Source organism: Punica granatum, chromosome 8 (genome assembly GCF_007655135.1).
Source record: "Punica granatum isolate Tunisia-2019 chromosome 8, ASM765513v2, whole genome shotgun sequence".
NCBI lineage: Eukaryota > Viridiplantae > Streptophyta > Magnoliopsida > Myrtales > Lythraceae > Punica > Punica granatum.
This window is the reverse complement of record NC_045134.1, coordinates 4,860,155-4,881,951: the sequence shown is the minus strand read 5'-3', so window position 1 is coordinate 4,881,951 and position 21,797 is coordinate 4,860,155. Positions and strand designations below refer to the sequence as shown.

Genomic DNA, 21,797 nt, shown 5'->3' with positions numbered 1-21,797 from the left:
CAAATCCTAACCGATTTTATATCTTATGCTTTGCATCATATGATATTGTTGCTTGCTAACCTCAATTTAATAGGCTAATACTACCATGTATGGGAGCCACCTTGTCGTGTATATCCTGAAATTATTCCTTAACTATCCAATGTGCCAAGTCACGATATTTTCCTCATGTATCCTACCTGGGAAAGATCCCACAAACTTTGGCCTGACCTCGCCATAAGTGTGTTTTGATAAGATAAGAATTTGATTCTGGGTGATCTACAAACAAAAAACCAAACACACCATCGCCCTAAGTGTGCACAGATCTAAACCTCTGCAGATCCCGGCCACCGTCGCCGCAGCCGCCTGCTGACAATTCCCTCCCCCTTCCCCTGCTGTGATCTGTCATGTTCTGTCAACCACGCCTTTTTCTTCAGATTTGCAAGTATATATCTTATTATAGGGGAAAAAGCAGTTTGCTCCCTTACCATAAGGGCAAATTAGTTCTACTCTTGAACTTTGTGTGTTTGTTTTATAAAAAAATTTCAACTCAACTCAACTCAACTCCACTTATTTTCAATTGAACAACACAATCATTACTTTTTATAATTTTTTAATTTATTTTAATCATTCAATTCAATTTTTAATATTAAATTCTTTCAATTATTCATTACTTTTCACAATTCAACAACACAATCATTACTTTCTCTCAACTATTCATTATATTTTCACGTATTTTCTCATAATTCAACAATACAATCCTTACAAACCAATTAAAATCAAAACTCAACTCAACTCAACTCTAAATCCAAACGCACTCTAAATTTTTGTACTTTACTCCAAGCTTATTAAAAAATAAGCAAAGTGCCCAGCTGATGAAAATTATGGTAATTTTTCCGGCCAATTTGGGTCATGTGCCCCTCACATGCCTTTTTGAAAAGGCAAAATAGTCTTCCATACTCATATTCTTCCTTCCACTGAAAAAGAAAAAAAAAAAAAAAACTTGGGGAAACTTTGGCCCCAAATTGAGCTCGCGACAAACCAGTGTCCCCCCCCACCCCCCCATCTCTCTCGACGGTGACGGCAAAGCTTAGTCTTAAATTGAGCTCACCACTAAACCCTTCTGGGGCTCGAGAGTTTATGACTCTGCGGTCTGAGCACAACTGGTGCAAGGTCGTCCTCGTTGGCACCGGTGTCACCGTTCTCACCCTCTTACTTAGTAAATTGGGGACCCCTCCCTCCTCCTCTCCACCCTCCACCGACTGCAGGCCTCCCACCACATCCTTCATTCGAAGTTCTCAAACCTCTCCCTCTTAACCATAAATTTTATTAGAGTCTAAACACTGAACATGAGAAAGAATACAAGTCTTCTTTTGCAGAGTTAGCTCTGACTCTGTACAATTCCTTCCCAATCAGCGCTACACCAACAAATAAACTACAGAGCCACCCTCCGTCCCCTAATTTATTTTTTTTCTTTTTCTGTGGAAGGACGAAGGTGATATTGGAATACCATTTTGCCCTTTCAAAGGGATATGTGAGGGGCACATTACCCAAATTGGCCAAAAAAATAATACGAATTTCATCGTGTGGCCATTTTTGCTTATTTTTCAATGAGCTTGGAGGGTAAAGCGCAAAAATTTAAAGGTGAGGGGTAGAGCTAACTCACCCTTTAAGATCATAGGGCAAATTGTTTTTTCCTCTATAATTATATATTATCCGAGCCAATGTCTTAGCAAAAAAAAAATCGGGTATGTTATGGGGATGAGCAGCATCTGGATGAAGCTTTGAAAAGAATCTTTCCTGTATGGTCGGGTATAAGTCCTCTTGTTCTGCTGGATTTTGCGGATACTGAACAATCTGGACAATAGTGCAGTTTCGGGAGCACAATTTTCTCTTACATTTTTTTTTTTTTAAATTTCTATTTCTGTAGTCAAGGAAAAGAGTATAATTGTGCTCTATAATTCTTAGGCTGGAGGAATCCCGCGAGGGAGTGCACCTAAATTGCAAATGATCTGTGAAGAAGTAAGTAGTTCTAAAAGTTTCAGTTTCAAGCAAAAGACCTTTCTGAGTCAATACCATCTAAAAATATTGTTTCTACATCTTCCTCTAATATATCCTGCTTTGAGCTAATGGCTTTTGTGTTTAATAACAAAGGGGATACTATATCTACTACCTGGGAGCGGTCGAGTGAAGATTACGTCTGAGTTCTTTCGAAATGGTTGTTTAGGTCACTAAGGAAGGTAAATACTGCTTAGTTTTGGCATTCGAGGCAAGGGAGCTGCAGCTGTCTGATTTTGAGCAAAGACAGGTAGAACCAACAGAAAGCCGATGTTCTATTAACATGCCATAAGATGATCTCATTTCCATCGTTAGCCTTGTGTTAGTTGAGTAGATAGGACAGTCGTATGATTTTTTTCCAGCAGGCCACAAATCAAATGAGCAACATAACTTTTCTTGCAGGCAAAATTTGCTTCATTCTTTGGACCTGGGATTGCGGCTGAAATCGGTGAAGTCCAATTTATCAATAAAAAGTTTTCACGGCTCTCGCATCTCTCTGAGGGCAAAAGACAGTGCTGTCTCAGGCTCTTGATGATGATGGACATTTGATTGCAGGGAAAGGAGAAGACAATCTGTATGAAGTGAAATTAATCTCCAACACGACTCCCAGTGCTTCATCATAGAGGACACCATTTACTCTCCTATTCAGTGATTTAGGTCCTACTCGAAATCGGAAATGTAGCACTGGTAGCCCCATGTGAAAGCACATCGTCTGGCGTAATGCCCGTGTAATCTTCTTGTAAATGTGAAACGTTGGAAGTACAATAATATGCAAGTATGCCTATATACTAATACAACAGGATTGACACAGATATTTGTCCACTGCAGAGGCATTGCGTTTCGGTTGATGTTGTCCGAATCAATCTTGCTTCCGAGAATATGTGTTTAGTTTTAGAGTTAAGTAGAGTTAAATTTTGATTTTAATTGATTTGTAATGATTGTGTTGTTGAATTATGAGAAAAAATGTGAAAAAATAATGAATAGTTGAAAAAAAGTAATGATTGTATTATTGAATTGTGGAAAAGTAACGAATAATTGAGAGAATTTAATATTAAAAATTAAATTGAATGATTAAATTTTTTTTTTTTAAAAAAGAGTAATAATTATATTGTTGATTTTTATTTTATAGTGAATAAAATTAAAATTAGAGTTAAAATCATTTGGTTTTTAAACGGACTGTTAACATCATCGAGGTCAGAGATCAAAGAGATGTGATCGGAACCTTATCATCGCCGAGGTACGTAACAGGATTCCGAAGAAGGATGCTCTTAGTGATGAATCGCGTGCCTCCGAGTCAAGTGAAACGACAAAAATTAAAGGTGAAAAGGACATAATATTCAATATGTGTGCGAGTACGAGAGAAAAGTTTGACCTTCCTAAAATTAGGGATGACGGGCTGATATGACCAATTGTGTCAATTTTTTGCAACTTTTTTCTCGGGGTTTCAAATTCATCCATTCCTTTATATATTTTTAACCAATAAAAGACCGACCCCCCCGGTGATAATGCATTGAGATTTTGAGTTCGAATCATGTCAGGAACGTCGTAGAAATCAATTCCCACGACACGAATTATGCCGTGCCTCCAGCAGATCTCCTGTTCGGACCGGTATAGTAAATATCATTGTATATATATATACAAGTTTTGGCATTTTTCTTCTTGCTAAAAGTAAATAAATAACGGAGAAGACAACGTATTGTGTTTGGTCACGTGAGCTGCAACTTAAGCTACCGCGTTCCCACTAACAAAAATGTGGCCGTCACTATATTAGTCAATAATTTGTGGCCAATCGTCCTCCGGTTCTTCATGTCTCACGTGGCACTTTCTTCGACGCCTAAAACTACCAAACCGAAATCAGGCAGAATCGGCACTTCTTCTACTTAAGTCTCAGATTCAAATACCCGTGAATACAGAAAATTCATGCTATGAAAGTTTTATCTTTTAGTAAGTCGAATCGATTCGACTTAATTAGTCGAGATTTAATTGAACTTTCAGAATTAATGGCACCACATGCGAGAACTATATCGAAATTAACTGGAGATTATGGTTAGTAAGTATGTGGTTAGGGTCGAGGGGGTAATTGACCCTCACCTTGCCCATATCTCTTCACTTGAATAAATTACGATGGAACGGTTCAGTCTTTTCAAATCTTGACTGATCTTACATCTTATACTTATGTTTCGGCATCATATGATATTGTTCCTTAACTATCCAATGTGCCATGTCGCTATATTTTCCTCAGGTATCGTACCAGGCGGGAGAGATCCTACAGGCTTTGGCCTACTACCTTAACCTCGCCGTAAGTGCGTTTCGATAAGATAAGAATTCGATTCTCCGTCCCGCTGCACTCTTCAACTAGTTCAGGGCAATTTTTCGGAACTACCACGGCCAGTAAACATAAATTTCGTTAATTTCTCCGACCCGACCTAGAAATCCATAGGTGCACCCTCTTTTTCCATTGATTAGCATTAGCCTATATTATCGTGCCGAATTCCTGGGTGATTACATTACCATTCATAGCTGGCCCCATCCCTCTCAATTATTAAAGGCAGCTACAAACAACATACCAAACACACCATCGCCTCTCTCTCTCTCTCTCTCTCTCTCTCTCTTCCCCCCCAATAATTTCAGCTAATCGAGCCACGAAATACTGTGCGCAGATCTACACCTCTGCAGATTCCGGCCACCGTCGCCGCCGTCTTCCAGCCGCCTGCGGACAATTCCCTCCCCCCACCTCTCCCCTGCTGTGATCTGTCCTGTTCTGTCACACACGTCTTTTGTTCTTCAGATTTGCAGGTACATATATTATATATTATCCGAGCCAAGGTCATTCAATGATTCAATTCTAATCCCCTCATTTTTTTTTATTCTAAATCGATGATAATAGTAATAATCATTCGTCCCGATATTCCGGCTTCTGGATAAAAATCCCCACAAAACAACACTCCCTTTTTCTTACACATACATTAAACTACTCCCAAGATATAAAAACCTCGAATTCCTTTCTGACGGTCCAATCCAATCATCGTATTCGTATCCCCTTAGCTAGCCTTCCCTGTAAAGCAAGCCCCCGCCTCGTCATCACCTCCCAGCTATATATGTCATACAGATCCCTTCACAGTTCAGAATTCGAGCTGAAATTTAATGTGGGTTTCGCGGCCTTACGGCGAGAGTAGTCTCGGGTTGATTTTGAATTCCGATATCTTCTTTAGCATCCGTAGTATTTCAGAATTCACGGCGTGGAAGTCGGCGGTACCGGAGTAGCCCGGGCCCTAGGGAGTATGGTATATGATTGCTCCACTTGCAGTGTGCTAGCTAGCTAACATGTTCTCTTCAGTTTTCTGTTCTGTTCTGTTCTGTTCTGTTCTCCTTCACTGTCTTCTCCCTCACCGCTATAAGTTTGCATCCTCCGCAGATTGTTTCCAAGTCCTGAAAGAACTGCTCCATTAAAGACCTCAGACATGTCAGGTTCCGGGAATTTGCCATCTCTCGAGCTGGCTAATTCCGAGGATTCTGAAATCGGAGGATCGGACTCGAATCCCATAATCCCGGGCCTGCCGGACGACATTGCGGAGCTCTGCCTGCTCCACGTGCCGTATCCCTATCAAGCTCTTGTACGGTCAGTGTGCTCTTCGTGGAACAGAGTGATCGAAGACCCGAACTTTCTCGTGTCTCGGAAATCCCTTTCCCTCTCTCTGTGGTACCTCTTCGTCTGCTCATTCCACAAATCAACGGCCAGGATCCAGTGGCAGGCCCTGGACCCGCGATCCGGCAGCTGGTTCGTCCTCCCTCCCATGCCAGCCCATAAGGGTGCCAGCGCGCCTGCATTTGCCTTTGCGTCGGCTCCTCGCCAGGGGAAGCTCTTCGTCCTCGGCGGGTCCCACAAAGACACGAAGTCTGCCATGGGGACTACGGTCATGTACCACGCATCGACAAACCGATGGTCCCTGCTGGCTCCAATGCGGAACCCCCGAGCATTTTTCACAGCTGGTTGCGTGGGTGGCAAGATTGTGGCTGCGGGCGGGTGCAGACCTCCTTTGTGCACCACATTATCAGCGGTCGAATGCTACGACATGAAGACTGACACGTGGTCGCAGGCAGCAGCGATGCGACCCGGGCTGGTGAAGTATGACTCCGCTGTGGTGGGCAACAGGCTCTACCTGACCGAGGGGTGGACGTGGCCTTTCACATTCACGCCGCGTGGACTGGTGTACGATCCCGACAAGGACACGTGGCAGGAGATGAGGGCGGGGATGAGGGAAGGGTGGACGGGGATCGGGGTCGTGCTCAAAGACAGGCTGTTCGTGGTGTCGGAGCATGGTGACCACCGGCTCAAGGTGTACTGCCCCGAGGGCGATACATGGAAGTATGTCAATGGGGACCGGTTCCCCTGCGAGGCATTGAAGAAGCCATTTGCAGTCAGTGGGGGGGACCACGGAGTGATATATGTGGTGGCGAGCGGGCTCCATGTCGGGGTCGGGAGAGTATTCGAAATGGAGGACGGGGAGTTCTCGGTGACCTGGGAGGTGGCGGCGGCCCCGAAGGCCTTCCACGACTTCTCTCCTTGTAATGCTCAGTTACTTTACGCATAGAGTCATTGGATACATAATAAGTTCCTTGCTCCCCAAGGGACTGAGAAACCGCCCGGTTCGTACCGAAACGACACTGGAATCCGACTGCTAGATCGTTCGATTGAGAGATTATTGTGTAAGTTGATACACGTCGAGGCGATGGAATGATTATTATTATTATTTTTTTGTTGGTTGGGAAAGATGAAAGGAGGGGCCAGGGTGGATATACTGATAATGTCTCTGTCTTGGAATTTTTGGTTAGTTTATTATAAGCCAACATTAGTATTGCAGTACAAATTTATGTGCACGTTGTGATTTGCAAAGGTAGTGGATGATTCTAACAGTAGCAATGTTGATTTGACAAGTCGTGAGATGTCTAACCATGTTCAGCATGTTCATGTTGTCTTCAAATGCCACGATTTCTTTAGTTTATATTCCCGACTTAAGATGTCTGTGACGATTTCGTAAGTTTTAGTTTACACGTTCTGAACCGACACAAACTGCAGCGAAATACTTCTTCGTAATGGGGCATGTACCGCGGAATGACATAAGTATAAGAATTGTTTATATAAATATGGATCATACCTGTAATAACTTTACTAGATGAAAGAACAATGCGAAGACATTAGATATCTTGATACAATTGTAAAAAAAGGGTGCAAAACGGGCCAAAGTTCAATTTCAAGATTTCAAATTAAATTTCTCCTATAAACAAAAAATCTAGGCGAAATTCAATATATATTTTTCCCTTATTAATATCGAAATTTCCCAATCAGTCAATGGGTTGCTGAGCTTATGTTGGGCCTTCTTTGAATAGAAAAAATATGGTGGGCCGTCAGCTCAAAGAAATGGGCTTTCTTACCGCAGACAGTGTCCGATCCGACCCGATACGCCGGCGGTAGCCAGAAACTCATAAACCCCTCTCCCCCTTCTGGCTGGCAGAAGCTCTGCCACCGCCAGTGTCGGCCACCGTCAAATCAGAGCAGGGAACTCCTCGTGAACGTATCCAATCGACGGAGAGAGGGAGATCTACGTTGCCCGGAGATGGCATTCAGAGGGAGGGAGATGATGAAGAAGGTGCTGAAGAAGGTCGGAGAGGACAATCTGGCGCCGGGAGTGAAGGAGTCCCTCGAGAAATGCATCCCCAAGTCGAAGATCGTCATGGGGCGGGCCAACCGCGGCATCTTCGCCGGCCGTCACATCCGCTTCGGCAACCGCGTTAGCGAAGATGGCGGCAACAAGTAATCACCTCCTTCTCTCTCTCCCTTCCTTCTTGCGCGTCGATTCATTTCGATACTCGAGCTGTTAGAACCTCAAGGAGGGAGCTGCGCCTGTCGTGTATGGGCTTAGATTTTGTGTATAAGCTCTTGCTGGGGTTTATGAGATATTGATTATGGAGGAAGATAAATTTTGTGAAATTATTGCAGAACCAGAACGTTTTGCCCATCAATTTACGGTCTTTTGTTGCTATATGAAGTTTTCGTGCAGTGATTCTATCATCCAGATTCGGTGATCTCCAATTTTTCGATGAGTTGAAACTGTGAACCTTTATGATCTATCTGTTAAGCCCCTAATCACCCGAGATTCTATTGCAAATTGACACACTATCATCATATTGCAAGAGCTGTTGCAGTGTGTTTACGTAGTGAAGAGATTATTTTAGGCCTTCTTTTGGCTTGTTACCCGTCGTCGTCTGTTGGCGTTGGGTCGTAGTGGAACTATAGCTCAAAGTACTTTATCCATGTCCGAAGGTTTGAAACTACTTGTGTTATAGCGTGTCATTTTCGGCTTCAAGCGGAAGCTGCTTTTATCTTGCTCCACAACTCGAAATTTGATCAATGTGTTATTGCCTCGACTTTGAATTTCTCTGTGTCTAACTACTTCAAATTACTTTGCTGAGCCCTTTTCTGTGATGCCACTCTCGGTGAACAATCTAATGTCAAAAATGCTTCTCACCAATGGCCGCTCCGACTGGCTCTCTATGGGTAGTATCTTGGGACGCTTTTTGGAGAAATTTTTGTATCGTTGGATGCAACGAACTGCTTAACTAATCGGGGAGTTGCTTTGTAAGCTGAACTCTTATGTGAAGTGAAAAGTGTGGATCTTCACATATATTTGCCCTGTAAAAGTAATAAGAATGGAATTTCCTCCTTTGGTTACTTAGAGATTTTCTTTACATGTCCAATGCAGGTCGAGGAGGAGTTGGAAGCCTAATGTGCAGGAGAAACGGCTCTTCAGTTACATCCTTGACCGCCACATTCGTGTGAAAGTCACCACCCACGCCCTCCGCTGCATCGATAAAGCAGGTGGAATCGACGAGTACCTTCTCAAGACTCCTTACCACAAGATGGACACAGAGTTGGGTCTTTACTGGAAAGCCAAGATCGAGAAGCTCTACGAAGAGCTCGGGAAGATGGAGGTGGTGTTCTTTTCCCCCGAGGATGAAGCCAAATTCGAACAGGGCTTCAAGGATCTAAAGCTGGAAGAGAGAGCCACCCGCAGGGAGTTCAGGAGGCAGATGTATGGTGGTTCCAGCAAACCGAAACTGGGCGAGGACAGAACGGAAGACAATCACGAAGAGGATGTTCACACGCATCAGGTAGCAGCTAATTCTTGAGCGCGATCACTAGTCAGGTTCCAAATAATGCTATTTTCAAACAATTTTGTCAGGTGGTTGCTGAACTATTAGAATCTCTTTCTTGTTCTTCCCCTGATTGCCAGTTTTAGATTTGGCATAGCTGTATACACTGCCATTAGAAAGAATGGCGCTTTGCTGCCTAAGAAGTATTTGTAATGATAGTATACTGGTAATGCATGAACTATTCTGGTTTTCATTAATGATGGGAGAATTCTACGATATTGTCGGTCGAAAGTTTGCGAGGGTATCTGGAACTATTTTTCGATTTCATCTCTTACAAAAGCAAGGAAACACATGCTTTAGAACTCTCGAAATATCGGGGGTTTGGGGCGGTCGACTGCTTCTACCAATGACAATGGCATATAGTGTCATGAAGTAGCACTCTGGGACCTCTGTCATGCAGTAGCACTCTGGGACCTCTATCTGCGAATTTGACGGTATTCGGTCGCGTGAACTCGGCCCTGCTCGAGCTTCCTATATAGACTCTGAAGTGCTTTATTTCTTCACAGAATGTGCATTGATGCTTATGGTATAACATCGTATCATATCATATGTAGATTATAGCTGGCAAAACCATATGGGATGACTTCACATATGGATTGCATGTGGCATTGTACACTTGCCGGAAAAGATTTTTTTTTTTCCCTTTTTCCTCTCTCTTTTTTAAATATAAAGAAAAGACATGGTTTTTTTTTTTTGGTAGAAAAGACATGGAATTTTATACAGTATGATAACATGTGGAAATAGGTTTTCGACGAGCGCCTCCTACAATCATGACAAATGCCCTTTAACTTTAAATATCAACACCGTTACTACAAATTTGAACATTACAATCAATATTTCGTGTATTATCATAGATATATTATATATTTTCTAAAAGAATTAAGATTTATTGGGAAGTAATCAATCATAAAATCAACATAAAGCCTTAAACACAAATTATTTTAGGAAATAAATTATTTAAGCTTTTTAATTATTATTATAAAAGATAATATGTTGAAAAAAGACATAACAGCATTAGCAATCAAAACTTAAGAATGGGACTCTTGTTACATTACAGGAGCTGCTTGTGAAAAATTTATTTTCGAAATTTTTAAAGACCGCGTATGGTTTAAAAATCCAAAAGACATTAAAAAAGAATTCCTTTCAAGTTTTTATGGGAAGAAAAAAGCTTTCCAACAAATCAATGCCTTAGCCATTCTATTATGGCAAATTCCTTTCATCGCTTCCATTTATTTCCTCCATCTATGAGTCAGCTCAGCTCTTCCATGCCTTATGTGATATACCTTTTTCCATATAAATGGCGTCCGAGCATTTAGCATTTCAGCAGAGCAAACCTCCACAGAAAGCTTAATGATGAAGAGCGTATCGGTCTGCCTCATCTTCTTTCTCGTTCTCTTCACCACCACTGGTATGTTAAAAATCATCCCTACGATCTCCAAAATCGATAACAACGGTAATTATACAACATGTGAAACTTCGAAAGATGCTGAGTTGATGAATTCTAATAGTAGTCATATCGGGGTATGTACTGTTCTAGTCAGGATTTTGATGAGTTGACAGTACGAAGCTTTTTGGGTGTTTTTTCACAGGTGACTGTGGGGTGGTAAACTGGACGAGAACTGAAGAGCCTAATACAGTCGGAGGTTGTACGTCCCCGATGCAGTGCATCCAGATCGACTGCGACAATGCATGCAAGGCCCTTTTCTCTGCCGAGGCCACTGGCACCTGTATCGACGTCGACCGCTGTTCGTGTCATTACCCATGCGCCCGACAATGAATCAGGATCTTTCTTTTTTCGCTTATACTATTTATCTACTATGTAGAATGCATCAAGTGCTACTATCCGAAATGCTACTCCCTCCCTGCAGCTTTCATGAATGATCTATTTCAATATATACTTGCCACCAGTGTCATATCCTCCTTCTGACCCCGATCTGCTTATTTTACTTCCGATCCTTTTTATAGCGATGAGGATACACGATGTTGACAAAATCATGCCATGTTTGTACATTAACTGCCTTAGGCGTATAGCAAATATATTCCTTTCGGATGCAGTCTCCAAAGCGAAGCTAGTATCATTCAATAGCTTATACATATAATTCAATAACAGATGTGAGCGTAATTATCGAAGCATTTCAGGGTGGTGCCTCGGAGAATTTCTCAAAGAGTAGTAGAAAAGCAAAAATAAGAGGCGGGCACGAAAGTTCTACCAACGAGAATTAAAAGCAAAATCTCTTATTTTCATGTTAAACTAGTATGATCTTTCCATTTATTAGTTGCACCCACCTATGAGAACAACATTTCATCTTTTTTTTTTCTTTTTTTAGATTATAAGAGAGCTTTATAAAATTAGAATGTAAAAATAGAAATAGAAATTTAATTAAAAGAGACACTACTAATCCTATTAGTGAGAGTCGAATTAGAAGCCTCTTATTAATAAGCGAAAAAGTGTATTACTATACTACTCCCTTTTTCTCACTTCCATCGCATTTTAAATGGTAAATAAAATTGTGCTAGCGTCCTAAATTTAGCTGATTTAATTAAACTATCATCTACATAATCTAGATTCAACAAATTACTAACGATTGATAAACTAAATGCTCATAAAAAAATGATAAATTAAATAGATTTAACATATAGCTAGACCACCTATATGTATCCCCTATACACAAGTAGCGTTTTCATTCATCCAAAAAAATATATACACAAGTAGCGTTTTCCCACGGTAACAAATAAATAGCCGTGAAACTCGTGCTTTGCACATGATAAAACGTGATTTTTTTCAATAATTTTATCATATAAAATATGAGTTATAAATTATTGAAAATAGTAATTTACAATCTATAGCAATATATTATTACATATATAAGACAAACGGTAATTTAATTTCACAAATACTATAATAAAAAAAATTAATAAAAGAAGAGAAATCAATATAAATTTTGAGAAATCGACGTGTTGATAGGTGCACGCATGCATTAAAAAATTTTCCGCCCTCATGTATAATATCGGGCTATATGTTTGCTACTAGTAAAATGTGTTGAAGTCCTTTCGGTATCCTAAACATATAAAGTATAGATAGAATTAATATCACATATACCTTCTCGTAATATTAAAAATTACTCAGATTTTCAAAATAATAATTAAGCATCATAATTATTCTAAAATTAAAATAATAATAAAAAATCGAAAAAATTTAAGAGCTGAGAGTTAGTCGAAAAATTGAGAAAAATTAGAGAGTTGAGGGCTAGTCAATGGAGCTCCCACATCTTGCACGTCTGCTTTTATATTTTATAAATAGATACCAAAATTCAAACAATAATGGAACTCCGTGAGAGAAGTTACATGAATGAATGATAAGTAGGTTATCTATCTCAGAATCTCTTAGAATGTTAACATTGCATAAAAGAAAAAAAAATCCAAGAGCCGATAATTAATCAACTTCTATAATCCCAAACCTATATAAAAAGAACTAATATAATCCCACTCGTGAAGAAAAGAAATTAATCAGAGGCCGGCCTATCATACCGTAACATAGTTCATGCGCTTCTCGTCAGGGTTGGACTCGGATCTGAATTTAGGAGGGGCGAATAATAAGATAGTTTTTTCGAGTTAAAAGACGAATATAAGAGATTTCATCAAAATACAAAAAACTATATGTAAATTTCCTCACACGTGAAAATTCTTAAGGAGGTGACTGCCCCCAGCTCCCCTTGATCCATCTCTAGTTTTCGTGACTAAGAGAAGCTAGATGACACTCCATCGATAATACATAAGGTCAAGCGAGTTCACCCTAAAAGATGAATAATTCTGCCTAGATGTCGGTCGGATGGTCCGAGTTTAGTGTAGACATTCTATGCATCAAATGCTGAAGTATTTGACGAAGATCATGTGGCCTCCTTAAATGATTAATAATGAAAATGATTTAATTACTGAATGGAATATCCTCCTACTGCTCATCTTTGTTTCAATTCTTCTTATATGGAGACGACACCGATATAATGATCGGGACCAAGTCATTTCAATGAACTGATTTACTGAATGGAACATCCTCCTACTGCTTATCTTCGTTTCAATCCTTCTATTGAGACGACACCGAGATAGTGATGACCAGGACCAAGTCAATTCATATGTACCGTATGTCCAAATTAACCTATATATACGAGGATTATCGTTGTCTAGTGCAACGCCTGCATAATATCCAAGAGCTTATGATACACAGTCGATCTAATTTGGGAATCACAAGCATCGTTTCATCTAAGCACACACAGTTAATTAACAAAACCTTTGAACGATGCCTACGATAATTCCTCGAGCACATCTCACATCAATGACCGACGTGCCCCAGAAAGTTTCTGTTAGTCTTTTAGGGGACTTTCCACTTCCATATATAGATGGCGCTTTTGTGGCTTATAGAAGTATTACATATGATAATATCCCGTTAAAGCATTGCATGGGTTAGTCTGGTTTTTATTAGTGATGGAAAAATTCTACGATGTCAGTGGAACGTTAGCGATCGTAACTATTTTCTGCTTCCTCTTGTAATGTACAAAAGGACATATATGTTAGAACTCTCATTATATATATCTATCGATGGCGTATAATGTCATGCAATAGCACTCGGGGGGGCTCTATCCGTGAACTCGGGGATCTTTGGTCGGGTGAACTCGGACCAACTCAAGCTTGCCATAAACATTAAAGTGCTTTATTTCTTCCCAGACTGTGCATTTATGCTTATTTGGGTAAGATCATATCATATCTTATGTAGATTATAGCTGGCTGGCAGGCTGGCATAACCTTATGAGATGTAAAGAAATTTAGAGTATTTGGGAGAAATCCAACCCACTGTTCATAGGTTGTATATTGGTATTTATATTGTAGTGTACAAAATATGAATACAAGTATGGAAAGTGTATCAAATTGATTATATACAATTAATGACTTGTTAGCTATGGCTATCTTTCCTTATACTCCCCCGCAAGCACAACGGGGAGGGAACAACGTTGAGCTTGGACCGAAGTGCTGAGAAGCAAGAACTAGTAAGTCCTTTGGTAAGACAGTCGGCAAGTTGATCATCGATGCTAATGAAGCGGATGAGCCGCTGCCTGTGAGATACACGTTCGCGAACAAAATGATAGTCTATTTCAATATGCTTGGTCCGAACATGAAACACTGGATTAGCTGTGAGATAGATAGTCGAGAGATTGTCACACCATAGAATTGGTGGACTTGATAACCAAACTCCCAATTCCGAAAGTAAGGATTGAATCCAAGTGACTTCAGCAGTGGCATTAGCCAGACTCTTATATTCTGACTCAGTGTTGGAGCGGGCTACAGTTCGCTGCTTCTTGGAACTCCAAGAAATCGGATTGGGACCAAGAAAAATAGCGAAATCGTTGATAGAGCGACGGTCATCGGGATTGCCCGCCCAATCTGCATCAGAGAAGCCATGCAGGGAGGATATAGAGCCCGGTTTAAAATGAAGTCTAGTAGTAATAGTACCCTTGAGATATCGAAGAATGCGCTTTACCGCCGACCAGTGAACTGTAGTAGGTTTATGCATGAATTGGCACACTTGGTTGACAGCAAATGCAATACCGGGTCTCGTGAGAGTCAAATATTGAAGGCTCCCAACAACACTCCGATATAGAGAAGGATTATCAAAAGGGTCACCATCATGGAGAGAAAGACGAGCACCTGAGGTAACAGGTGAACTAATGGGCTTACAATCCAACATGGAACCCCGCGAAAGAATATCATGGATATATTTCGCCTGAGTGAGATGGAGTCCTGCCTTGTCAAACGTAGCCTCCATACCAAGAAAATAGTTGAGCGGTCCTAAGTCCTTCATTGCAAATTCCTGATGAAGAGCAGTCATCAGTGAATCAAAAGGAGCACTCGGAGTTCCCGTGAGAATAATGTCGTCAACATACACAATGAGAAGAGTAGTGTAATTCCTGCCATTTATATGGAGAAGAATAATGGCTATCTTTCCTTATAGGATGAATTCATATATTTACTGTATATGGCATTCAACAAATCAGTGCCTGTATGCAAATTGTATGGCAAATTCCTTTCATCCCTTTCACACACACACATATATATATATGAGTCAGCTCAGCTCTTCCATGCCTTATATGACAATAACTTTATCCATATAAATGGCGGCAAAGGATCGGAGCATTTAGGCTTTCGGCAGAGCAAACTATTTCGAGATATGCATGATTTCTGGGATATTTCCATATATTCCCCGAGATTTGTTACATTAGAATCCTCTTGTATATTAGGATACTCCAGGATATTCCTCTGTATAGTGTATATAGTTTCCTTTTATTCACACTTACCATAGAAGTCGATGAGCATCCTATACATGTGTATGGTGAACACATCAATGAAAATTATTATCTTCCATTCATTCAATTCTCATCTTTTCTCACAAACCTCCGCAGAAAGCTCGACCATGAAGAGCGTATTGGTCTGCCTCATCTTCTTCCTCGTTCTCTTCACCACCACTGGTATATGTTAAAATCATCCTTATAGTAAATCTTCAAAATCAATAACAACGATATGAATACACCACGTGCAACTTTGAAAGACACTAATTAGTTGATGAATTCCAATAGTAGTCATATCGAGTATGTACTGTTCTAGTCGAGCTTTCGATTAGTCTGACAGTATGAAAATCTTCTGGTTTGTCTTTGCAGGTGACTGTGTGGTGATAAACCGGACGGAAACTGAGGAGCCTCATACAGTCCGAAGTTGTACGGCCCCTTTGCAGTGCGTCGAGAAATACTGCAACGATGCATGTAAGGGATTTTTCTCAGCCGAGGCCAGTGGCACTTGTATCGATGTGGACCACTGCTCATGTAGCTTCCCATGCGCCCGATAATGAGAGGGTGTGGGTCATCATTTTTTGCTCATATTATCAACTATGTAGAACGCATCAAGTAGTACTCTTAAATGATTAATGATCAATAATCAATATTATCCGCCTCCGATCCCGTTTTGCTCATATTACTTTCGCTCCTATATCTTATAGCGATGAGGATACTGATGATGACAAAAATCGTGCCCTATACCTCATGTAGGTGTGTATCGAATCCATTACTTTCAAATATGTACGAAGTCTAAAGCGATGCCAGGGTAAATCAAGAGCTTATACATATACAATAGACGGGATATGATGAATAGTAAACAGAGAGGTACATCTTGAAATGGGAAGCATAATTATCGAAACCTCTCAATGGGGCCTCCGATCGAGATGATTCCTAGGGGAGGATCGTAGCTTGAAAAGCAGAAATAAATGGACAGAAGCCCTATTGAGGAGAACTAAATTAAAAATCTATTAATTAGTTTCACAGGCGAATGCTACTGTATCACAATCCATTTCTCAATCTATCCTTGATATATTTTTCCAATCGTACCACCGAACTTTTACAATTTGGTATTTCACAAAAATAATTAAAATATAGACCTTAATTTTTTTCTTTTTTTTTAATTTACAACTTTTAGTATTCAGAAGTTCGATATGATCAAATTAATTCATGTTCAAATTATCCATTAAGGAGTAAATTTCTTCCTATCATGGATTTTCTCCCTTCAAAATATTTGAATCCAATATCTACTTGAGGAGAAAGAAATGTCAAACCATCTAAACCAACCTACTATATCTAATCCTTCAACAGTTTTTTCTTTTTCTTTTTTGGTAATAGATTTGGACAAAAAAAATGTCTAATAGATAAAACGTTTTGGACGGATTGAGCCAACCCATACATTTTGAACTTGAGTTTCACTTTTTGTATGGTTTTAGGACTTTCAATTTAGCCCAATAACATTGCATTCCAATATTAAATAAATAAGCTTATTCATATAGTTAAAACAACTTATAATGGATTCTACCTAGCAAAAAAAAACTTATAATGGATTCAAGTAAATTTAATTAAAGTTGTTAATATCCCGCCTTGAAGCCTAGTTTTCATTACCTAGTTCAATTGCCAATGTTCATGAACATATGATCCTACTTTTTTTGACGTGTACCATAACATCCGAAAGTCTAATATGAGTCCTATCAAATCCAGTTCGAGCTAGGTTGGCCTCCTATGAGGTAAAGTTGCTCAAGCGTGAATTTTATCCATTCACAGAATTGAAGATTTAAAGGGAACAAATCTCGAATCATTTGAACCAATCCACTTTGGCGGATGATCCTCCTCTTCACAATAAAGAACATTTTGATTTGTTATTCTGACTAGATATAGTGGGAGGTTGAGGGACACAGAAAGAAAGAGGCCGCCGACGCTAACGCTCAACCGTGAAGAGCATATCAGTCTGCCTCATGTTCTTCCTCGTTCTCTTCACCACCACTGGTATTATGTTAAACATCTGAAACCAAAGACTTTCAATAATACCATTAACATATAATACATGCATGTATGTATCGTACACGAAGTCAAAGATTTGTTTTTTGGTTAATATTATAAAAGAAAATAACAATGAAGTTAGGGGAGGAACAAATTCTAAGGATTCAACTAAAATATAATTGGTATTGTACTTCATCATTCGTGAATATTGAGATTGCTAACATATAGAGTTGAATCTTCAATCGAAAAGACCGAAAAGCATTAGTGCTCATGGTGGTGTTCGGTGATATTGTTGTTGAAAATTTGCAATACCGATCAACATTTGACAAAATCTCTAAATTGATTGACAGTTTGTTTTAACAGAAGAACCACGCCGAGCTGATTGGAATGTTTGGCTTTGGGCATTCAGCAATGCCAAGAGAACATGGTAAAATTTAATTTACAATGGACATGTGGAGAGTGATTTTAGAGGAGCAATTATTTTTTTTATTTTAATCTCTCACAAGGGAACACAGCAGGCAATGGCAATATCTAGAAAATGTTGCAATAATTGGACGTTTTGGACTATAAGGAGAAAAGAAAGGAGGGATTAAAAATTAAAACAAAAATAAGAAGGCATGTCAGTATAAGACTATCTTCAATGAGTGTGTCTCTCCCTTGCCTCTGAGTTGGCCCATACTGCCACGTAAATGAGAGACATATTGTGAAAAAAAAAAAAATTCACTTCAATAGGTGTCTCTCTTTTTAGATCTCTCATAAAAGTTCACAAATACTTTTAAAAAAAAAAGGTTGGATAGAGCAGCTGTCGTGTGGGGCCTACCGGCACCATGCGGTGACGCCCCATTCGGCGGCTCCTTTGGGAGACGGTCTCTCAAAAGTGAGACGAGTCTCCCGAATGAGAAACGCGCTCCTTTCACTCCAATGGGAATGCGTCTCTGATGCGGTCTCTCTCCCTACCACGTGGTCATGAGAGACCAGGTGCAGGGACTCACTAGAGGTAGTCTAAGTGATGTACTTACAGTGAAGGTTTCACTCAGTCGAGACGACGTATGATAAAACCTGCGAGGGACAAATATCAAAAATGAGTGATGAGTAGATAGAGCTAAAAATGTGTGTCCGAAAATTATATAGATATATAGGACTCAATAGTCAATGGTGTGCGGACAAAAGACATGAAAAGAAAAGTAAGTTACCGGGGATATGAATATTTTGAAAGAAAAGTCGGATAAACACCATGTAATAGTATTTATATTGATATAATTATGAACCTCCTGCACCAACTCAAGAATTCTGATTTTGTAAACTTATCTCCATTTTTAACCCTTTCTTTATTAATTTTTAAAAATAGATAATAAATGGAGGAGACCTTAATAGAGTATTGGATTTTTAAAATTTTTATTGTCAATATATTGTCTAAAAATATGATAATTTTTTAATAGCTTATATATATAATTAAATTTCACTTTAGAAACAGTGGGGGGTTACATAAGAATGGCTGGAAACGTCGATTTGCTTTATCTATCCATTAATTTTCATAAATATTTCTTTTTATGCCCGTACAGTCTGAGAGAATATTCTTCATCTGAGAGTTCTCCTCGCTCAGCCACTACCGCCGTTGCATAGCCGATTTTACGAGTAAAACCAAGAACCCAATGCCCATTATCATCTCGGATCAGCCCTCCCGCCCAGCGACAACGGGATTACCCGAGGAAGCACCGTCAGTACTGATTTTAATCCAACCCGAAGAAGGAGGAGACCTTCGAGTCGAACGCAGCACCCGATCCTGCTTCAAACCACGAGACAGAGCTGCAGATGATTGGTTGAAGTTGAACGCAACTCTGCAGATAACTGCAGTAGGGGAAGCGGGAAAAGTAAACTGAGGTTCGAACAGATTTTTATTACGCCAACCCCGTAATAACCAACAACCAGTTCCAAAAATAGAGGACCGAGGCGTCCCACATTGGCAAAAGTCCTTCTCCTGCAAATTAGCTATCAGCCACTGCAATGAAGGCAAGGAAAAGAAGCATGATGCATATGTTGTGGTACCAGCTGAGACCACACCCCCTTGTCCAGGAAATAGATAAAATAGCCAATAAGAGCGTCATTCTTATGGAATTTTCGACAATCTGAGATAAGAATATTGCGTTGCTTTATGGTTGTTTTTGAAGGTGAACCACGGAATGATAGGTGTGGATGCTAATAAGGAGCCTAGTCGGCCTATGAAATTCTGTAAGATGTTTTTACAGTGCATCCCAGTCAATGTAAGGCCATTCTCGGAGCTCATGTTAAAGAGATCGCCGGTGTTTGTGAGGGGTTCGGGCGCTGCATTTGTAAGTCCCCATTCTGATAATGAGATCGAATGGAGGGGCATTTTTTTTCTATGCTTACATTATCAGACTAATGGATAATGCGCATCAAATGCTTGAGTACTCGAGGAAGATCATGTGGCCTCCAAATGATTAATGATGATAATCCTCCTGCTGCTTATATTCGTTTCAATCCTTCTACTGAGACGATACCGAGATAGTAATCAGGACCAAGCTAGTCACTTCATGTGTATTGTATGTCCAAACCTATACGAGGATTATCAGTCTAATGCAACGCTAACATAATATCCAAGAGCTTATGATGATACACGCTCGATCTGATTTGCTTATCATATGTCCATCATTTCACCTAAGCATACACAGTTAATTAACAAAAACTTTGAACGATGCCTACGAGGAAATTCCTCGAGCACATCTCACATCAATGGCCAATGAGCCCACTTCCATATGATCTTCTAAAGCACTCGCAATTTTAGGTAATTCCTTTAATTTAACAATTAGGATTTCCACACGGAGAATTAGTAAGAATATTCTCTGGATTATAAGATGCTGGGACTCATTATACTTTCATATTTACTTTTTTGACAGGACTCAAAAATTTACAGAGTCTCTCCTTTTTTTTTTCCAATGCATGAATTGGAATTCGGAAGTCCAATAGTCTCTTACTAGTCCAAATTTCGACCTCGATCAATCCACTAATAGATAATGCTCTCCCAATTATTTGGATTGTGTATCATCGACAAGATGCGAATCTTAGATCTTACTTGAGAACAAATGTTGTCGAATCACCTGAAATAACCCGAGTTGATTGACACATTTTCATTTGGTAATTCTTTTTCAACTGAATTTTAAGTAATTTGTTCAAATTTTCCATGAAACTTCAAGGCAACCACATACGTATCCAGGTCTGTTAACAATACAAACACGCCACTCGTAAAAAAAGAGCCAAAGCGAGTATCTTCTCATGGAATCCTCCCACCAATCCTCCTATATATATCTCAAGCCTTACTTCAACTAACTCCTCAATCCTCACAATCACTATTTCTTGAGCATCACTTCACTAACGAGATCAACCCATGGGCAAGAACAGAAAGTGGGCACTGCTAAGCCACCTGACGAGGGCCGTGCTCAGATTCACCCGTCGCACCACTTCCATTCTCGGCTGCTGTGGAGTCGGTAGCAATAATCACGAAATACGGAGGCTTAGGTCGTTTGGCAATTCTTTGCTGGGTGTACACAGAAGTATCATGGAAGATACCGTGACTTCGACGCACGAAGAAATTCAGTTCAAGAGAGCTCAATTGTATCGCGGCAAGGAGAGTGGTGATGAGGATGGCGGAGCGGAAGAAGATATAGACGAGAGGGCGGAGGACTTCATCGCAAGGTTTAGACGCCGACTCCTAATGGAGAGGCAGGTTTCTTTGGCTCTACGTTACAAACGAGGGAATAGTTTCTAAGAGACGCGAGGTTCATATAATATATATGCTACGACCTTATTGGTTTACTTTTGAACCTATATTATTATATTGAGAGTATGAAAATAAAAAAGAAAGGAATGTGTAATTGTTATTATTGTTGTTGTTGTTGAGAAGATAATATAGGCAGAATAGCTCATAATTCATGTCATCAATTCCGATATTTTGTTGATCATTATTGTAATTGAATCCTATATAAATGTCTTTGCAAACCACAAAATATATATACATGTATGAATCTCATATATATACATATATATATATATATATATACATGCCAACAGCTAGGAAAGTTATGTGTATGTATCACATTGTTGATGCTTGGAAGAATATTCCTTTCTTTTTTTGCACAACTCAACGCAGATAAATTATTTACTTGTATCAAAGACTAA

General features: G+C 39.8%; 3 protein-coding genes and 2 long non-coding RNA genes across 7 annotated transcripts; all 5 read left to right on the top strand.

Annotated features, from left to right (window-relative positions):
* The first annotated feature begins 891 nt into the window (after positions 1-891).
* Positions 892-2,915, top strand: LOC116187527. 2 transcript variants are annotated; one of them, XR_004152082.1, is made up of 5 exons: positions 892-1,620; positions 1,945-1,998; positions 2,131-2,284; positions 2,437-2,482; positions 2,590-2,915. It is a non-coding gene; the product is annotated as an uncharacterized LOC116187527 (long non-coding RNA). The 2 variants fall into 2 exon arrangements; XR_004152081.1 differs by having other exon boundaries at positions 895-1,620; positions 2,437-2,912.
* A 1,660-nt stretch (positions 2,916-4,575) lies between these two features.
* On the top strand, positions 4,576-6,969 carry LOC116189093 (F-box protein AFR). Of its 2 annotated transcripts, none has more exons than XM_031518622.1 (2): positions 4,576-4,830; positions 5,450-6,969. In XM_031518622.1, exon 2 carries the CDS (start codon positions 5,496-5,498, stop codon positions 6,624-6,626), a length of 1,131 nt encoding a protein of 376 aa, XP_031374482.1. In that variant the 5' UTR covers positions 4,576-4,830; positions 5,450-5,495; the 3' UTR covers positions 6,627-6,969. The 2 variants fall into 2 exon arrangements, with proteins under 2 accessions (XP_031374482.1, XP_031374483.1); XM_031518623.1 differs by lacking the exon at positions 4,576-4,830 and adding an exon at positions 4,846-5,318.
* Positions 6,970-7,537: 568 nt separating this feature from the next.
* Positions 7,538-9,477, top strand: LOC116189652 (54S ribosomal protein L24, mitochondrial). Its single transcript, XM_031519410.1, has 2 exons — positions 7,538-7,846; positions 8,796-9,477. The coding sequence occupies exons 1-2, from the start codon at positions 7,650-7,652 to the stop codon at positions 9,220-9,222; spliced, it is 624 nt and encodes a 207-aa protein (XP_031375270.1). The 5' UTR covers positions 7,538-7,649; the 3' UTR covers positions 9,223-9,477.
* Positions 9,478-10,230: 753 nt separating this feature from the next.
* On the top strand, positions 10,231-11,141 carry LOC116189337. Its single transcript, XR_004152379.1, has 2 exons — positions 10,231-10,654; positions 10,836-11,141. It is a non-coding gene; the product is annotated as an uncharacterized LOC116189337 (long non-coding RNA).
* Positions 11,142-20,829: 9,688 nt separating this feature from the next.
* LOC116189054 lies at positions 20,830-21,618 on the top strand. The gene has a single exon (XM_031518579.1). It carries the CDS (start codon positions 21,007-21,009, stop codon positions 21,385-21,387), a length of 381 nt encoding a protein of 126 aa, XP_031374439.1. The 5' UTR covers positions 20,830-21,006; the 3' UTR covers positions 21,388-21,618.
* Positions 21,619-21,797: the final 179 nt, after the last annotated feature.